This window comes from Octodon degus, unplaced genomic scaffold (assembly GCF_000260255.1).
Source record: "Octodon degus isolate 3935 unplaced genomic scaffold, OctDeg1.0 scaffold00184, whole genome shotgun sequence".
Taxonomy (NCBI): domain Eukaryota; kingdom Metazoa; phylum Chordata; class Mammalia; order Rodentia; family Octodontidae; genus Octodon; species Octodon degus.
Window position 1 is genome coordinate 1,064,798 of NW_004524760.1, and position 5,744 is coordinate 1,070,541.

The following is a 5,744-nucleotide window of genomic DNA, read 5'->3' on the forward strand; positions in this document are numbered from 1 at the left end:
CATGTGGTGCTGGGGGATTGAACTGCGGTCTCTGTGCTTTGCTTAGCTTAGCTTGTTCTAAGTAGGTGCTTTAGACCACTGAGCCATCTCACCAGCACCCCCTCTTTCTTTTGAGATAAGGTCTTGCTCTATACCCCAGGCTGGCCTTAAACTCCAGGCAATCCTTTTGCCTCAGCCTCCCAAATGCTGGGATTACAGGAATGCATCTTCATACCCAACGCCCACCATATTTAAAACTGCAAACCCTTCTACTACCAAGCTCCTTTTCCATCTTTACTTCTGTCCATAGCATTACCATCTCCTGACACAGCAGTCTTTTTAGCTCTCTTTTGGCTTGCATTTTGTGTGTACCAGGAATCGAACTCAGGACCTTGAGCTGGCCAGGCAGATGCTGTGTCACTGAGCTATATCCCTGGCCCTGGCTTATTGCACTCTGCACTGTACACTGCGTGAAATCAGGAGTTTTGTCAGTTTTAGGCATCACTCCACCCTGAGTACCTCAACAGTGCCTGGACCACAGTCCATGGAATATTAAATGATCAGCACACAGTCGCTTCAAAGAAACTGAAATGTTGCTGCTACCACAATCACTGAGTGCATACTCTGCCAAGCAGCCTGCCAAGTACTAAAGCCCTTCACTCTACAAATCCTCAGGCCCGTTTCTCAGGCCCTGCTTGGGCTCTGGAACTATTACCCTGTCTCACTGCCCAAGGAGGGAAGGTGGGCTCTGGCGCAACAGACAAAATAGGGCACTTCCGCCACTAAGGCAGATTCCTGCAGATGGCCAGCTCTGGACGCTCAGACATTTGCTGACAGTGAGAAAAAACCAAGGACCTTGTTGCTGGCCTAGTATGACAAGTAGGCCTAGAAACCAACGACACAGAACAGGAGGAGCCTACTGCTTCCTGCACCCTCATCATGGCAGTGAGAACATCAGTTCAGCAGTAACCCCACTCCACCTGACCCCACACCTGCCATGAACCAGGAGACATTTTCAGCCAGAGAAAAGCAGGGGCTCCAAGTTCAGTGCACAGCTCCAGGCTGCACAGCTGGCCTCTCGTCATCCCAGGTGTACTGGCTCCAAAGCTAATGCCCTCAGCTGCCCTCAGGCCTGCTGTGAAAATCCCGAACATCCTGAGCAAAGGTGAGAGCAGACCCCAGACCCCAGACCGCAGACCAGAGCTGGGCTGCAGGAAGGACGTCTGGCCCACACAGTTCTTCCCCCAGTGCTGATACAGAAGCAGGGCCTGGACAATGCCAGGCAAACACTGTATCACCAAGCATACTTGGCCCCCAGTCCCACGCAACACTAAAGGTGACTTAGCTGCCAACTGGTAAAAATCAGGAGTTTCATGATTTCTGGCTGCTCTGGCAACAATGGAGTGACAGCACGGCTAATCTCTACTGCCATCTGGCTACTTCTGAACTGTGGTGTCCTCCTTGTCCACCTGACCTCCTTATAGTGTGAATCACTGGGGTACCTGTTAGGACACCAGAAGGAAGGCCCCTCCTTTGGGAAGAAAGGTCTAATCATCTCCGATCTTTAAGATGAAAGTAGGAAGACTAACATTTTCAACCAGGAGCAATGGTGCGTATGTGTAATCCAGAAAGATCATAAGTTCAAGGCCACCTTGGGTCACTTAGTGAGACCATATCTAAGAATTAAATTTAGAAAGCCAAGGGGCCGGGGAGATGGCTCAGTGGAATAAGTGCTTCCCTGGCAAGCACAAGGGCCTGAGTTCAATCCCTGGTTCCGCAAAAAATAAATAAATAAATAAATAAATAAATTTAGAAAGTCAATGTTGTGGTGCATACCTATAATCCTTGTACTCTGGGAGGCTGAGGCAGGAGCAACACATATTTAAACCCAGGCCGGGTGACTTAGCAATGGAGTAAAATTCTGTCATAATTTTCTTTTTAAGGGGGCTGGGATAAAGAAGGGGGCCTGGAGATGAAGCTCAGTGCAAAAGCCCTGGGTTCAATCCTTAGTACCATGAAAAAAGGAAACATAACATTTTCTGAGTCCCCGCTCTACTTCGTGGATATTGTCGCTGTCACATCCACTGTCACACTGCAGCCTAGTATATGGGAGGCTCTAGGCCTCAGGTTAAAGGGCCCATGCAGAGGCTGTGGGACTTGTCCTGTGCAACCCCTGTCCCCACCCTCCCGCCCCCAGTCTGCTCAGCCTCTGCCCAGCCCGCACCTGACCCTACCCACATAAGCACTGCCTCCCTCACCTTCACAGCCACCTTTCAGACAGATGTTGTCAATGTCCCTATCCTGGGGATGAGGGCACCACGGCTCAGAAGCTGAAGGAAGGACCCGCCTAGGAGACAGCTAAGTAGCAGTCTGGATCTGAACTAAGGTCTTTTAGAGTCCAGAGCCTGCATAATTCAAGAACTAGCAATAACAGGTGTCCCCCAACATCCTTACTGCCAGAGGCAGGCCCGGCAGGGACCTGAGGCCAGGCTCGCACCTTGATCTTCTGTTGGTAGATGTTGTCGTCCTCAGCATACTCCTTGTACAGGACTGAGAGCTCCAGCCGCTCTGACACCAGAGGGTTCTGCACAGCAATCTGCAGGAGACATGAACCCCTTATGTTCTGGCAAAAAATGGAGTCACCTATGCCAATAGCCAGATGCCTACAAAAGGGGTACTGAGCCCGTCACCCCACAACACAGTCACCTCCCAGCCTCTCAGTACACTATCAGTGCACTATCTAGGGAGGAGCAGCTTCCAAAGGTAGAGACACACAGTAGGCTTCAGGCCTGGCTGGGGCTTCCCGTAGATGCAGATGCTGGCTACAGCTCCCCAACCCTCTTAAGCTCTCACCTCTTGCTGAATTCGGTCCTGCTGAGCCATGATAGCTTCATCGTAAGCCAGACAGTTAACACCTAGAAAAATGAAAAAGCTGAGGGTTACTGTAGGGTCTGGCCATGTCCACTGCAAGCAGCTGGGCCAGTGACAAACAGTTCAGGAGGAGAAGAGCAGATACAGAGTCTGGAAGCATGTCTCACACCCTGCCCCACCCACTGTGCAATCTGGGTAGTCTAAGCTTCTATTTCCTCACCATTAAAATGAGAGGGTAGGGAAGTGCAGTGACACACTACAGTTCCAGCAGAAGGATCACTGGAGCCCAGGAGTTTGAGATCACCCCTAGGCAATATTGTGAGACCCTGTTGAAAAAGAGAAAAAGAGAGAGACAGAGAGAGAGGGAGAGAGACAGAGACAGAGAGAAAGGGAAAAGGGTTGGAGGTGTAGCTCAGTGACACAGTATGCATTTGCCTAACATGTTGCACAGGACCTGGGTTCGAATCCCAGCACTGAAAAAGGGAGTGGGAGTAAAAGGTGATTACGCCCCAATAAAGTGTGGTTTTCCCAGATCTGACACACCCTTCCTCTTTGCTTTCTAACATCACTTCCTGACAGTCAGGGATGCTTTAGGGTGGGGCAGGGTCATCTCTTGGGGAAAGTAAGATGAGGAGATGGATTCCTGGGCTAGATGAGAACATCCTGTATGCTGCACTTCAGAGATTTCACCCTTCATCTCTCAGCTGTCCAGGGTATTGTTAATGATGGCTATTTTGCAAATGACAAACAAATCCTGAGAGAAGTAACCTGCCCAAGGTCAAACTAGTAAAAAGATGTGGTCAAACCCAGATCTGCAGCTGGACATGTGGCGCACCCCCGCACTCAAGAGGCTGAGGCAGAAGCACTTAAAGACTCTATCTTAAAAAAATTTTAAAAAGTCTCCGATTTGTCTAACTGCAATCTGTGGTTTTCAACACACCACTCCTGTTACCTCACTGCAGGGCCGGTTCCTCACCTGCAAAATGAGGACACCACCACTACCTTCACCACCACACTGAACTAGGGTAGTAGTAAACTGGAATCACCAAGTTGGGCAAGTCTGTGGACCCTACCCTAGGCAAACCACTGGGGCGGGGGTAAGAGCCCTAAATTCCAGACCTCGTGAGGTTTTTTTTTTTTTTATCTGCCTTGAGACAGGAATTTGCTATGATGCCCAGACTAGCCAAGAACTCACGGGGCTTCTGCTTCAGCCTTCTCTGAGCTGGGAGTACAGGTGTGTGCCACTACACTGGGCCTCTTTCATGGATGCATCTGTCTATATGATCTAGCTAAGAATACATGTGATCCCAAACAAGTCCCTGAGATACCTGGGTTTCCCTCCTTAGGGTGGGGTGTGTGCTGAATGACTTTTAAGGTCAATCTCCTTGGGCCTACCACCCCAGAGTTTCCTTTACGCCTTGACTCCATGCCCTACAACAGTACTGTCTCGCCCACTCAGGTGACCTACTCAGTCCCCAGAGACCAACTCGAGCAGAAAAAGAAAGCAAGAGGCGTTTTTGAAAGATTCATCTCAGGGGTTTAAAAATACTCCTAGGCAACTAGCAAGGGGTTGCAAGGCCAGGATGGGAGCTCCTGGAAAAGCAAGAAAACACTGGAAAAGGTCGCATCCCTACGGGCAGGCACGAGCAGGCACGGGCAGCGCCTGCGATTCAGGCCTGCGAGGCATCCCCTGCCGTCGGGAGGATGCAGTCTGCTGGGCCTGACCTCGGCCTCCTCCTGACAGCGAGGCGCGAGGCGGCCGGGATCTGAGCCCCGAGAGTTTGGCCGGCGCCCAGAGCTCGGGCGCCGGGAGGAGCGGCCCAGGCCCCGCCCCACGAGCGCCCGGGAAGAGCCGCGGGCCGCAGCTGCCCCGCCCGCCCGGGGGTCGCGGCGGCCGCGGCTCCTTCCATTGTGAGGGGGAGGGGAGACGGCGGAGGCGTGAAGGGGCGGTCCGCACGCCTCGCTCCTTTCCGGCTGCCCTGCCTGCCCTGCCCGCCCGACCTCCTGGGAAACAGCAGGAGGCCTCGCCCCCTCTATCCCGGGACGGACATAGCCTGTCGCTCCGTACCTTCGGAGTCGCTGCCCAGCGGCTCCTGCTTCTGCTGCTGAGGTTCCTCCGCCGCCATCTTTAAACAGCGCCGCACTGCCGACCGCTTCCGGGTTACTAATCGCCCTCCTCCCGGAAGTGAGCCTCTCCACGCAGCCCCTCCTTGGCAACGCCCCTAGCAACGGGATACCCTCGGCAGTGCTAAACTGACAGGTGCCCAGCGCTGTGGCAGTCATAGACCAGTATGCCCGAGGTTCTGCGAGAGGCAGGTTCCTAGTCTCGCGCTTCACCCTGTACAGTCGCTGGGCTCCAAATTCCTAGGTTCCCAAAGGTTCCGGTAGTGATAAAAAGCCTGTTTTCTGTTTCGCTGAAGTTTGAAATGTGGGTGGTACTATTGAGATAAGTAGAAAGATCCTACACTTCTTGCTCTCAGTTGTACCTGCAGTGCAGAACATGGGGCCAGGAGGCAGAAAATGATGCCACCATCTTGACACCCCTGAGCATTGCGACCTCAACCTTGAAGCTTACCAACCCCTACTCCCGAAGTTTGCGGTCGGACAGATAAAACATCTTAGTATTAAGACCAAAGCTTTAGACGTAACTTTGGGCTCTGTGTCCTTCTAGTAGTGTGAAAACAGAATCCTTTTAAAAAGCAGTGCTGGGGATGTAGCTCAGCGGTAGAGCACCCCTGGGTGTGATTACCCAATACCTCCAAAAAAAAAAAAAAAAAAAAAAAAAGCCATGAGTGTCAAAAATGCTGTTGTTAGCGACCCTTCTCGTGACCGTGGTCTTTCCGCATTCAAGAAGGCTGAACCTGAGCTCCATTCAGGTCCTTCCATTGGGCAGG

The 5,744-nt window shown here is 52.1% G+C and overlaps 1 protein-coding gene across 1 annotated transcript in view; it reads right to left on the reverse strand.

The window, feature by feature from the left end:
• Nucleotides 1–5,066, reverse strand: part of Otub1 (OTU deubiquitinase, ubiquitin aldehyde binding 1) — a 9,154-nt gene extending 4,088 nt beyond the window's left edge. The window contains exons 1-3 of the mRNA XM_004643777.2: nucleotides 4,919–5,066; nucleotides 2,833–2,894; nucleotides 2,477–2,575 (exon numbers count right to left, since the gene is read on the reverse strand). Of these exons, the coding sequence (XP_004643834.1) occupies nucleotides 2,477–2,575; nucleotides 2,833–2,894; nucleotides 4,919–4,976 (219 nt within the window). The 5' untranslated portion in view covers nucleotides 4,977–5,066. The remainder of the gene's footprint in view (nucleotides 1–2,476; nucleotides 2,576–2,832; nucleotides 2,895–4,918) is intronic.
• Nucleotides 5,067–5,744: the final 678 nt, after the last annotated feature.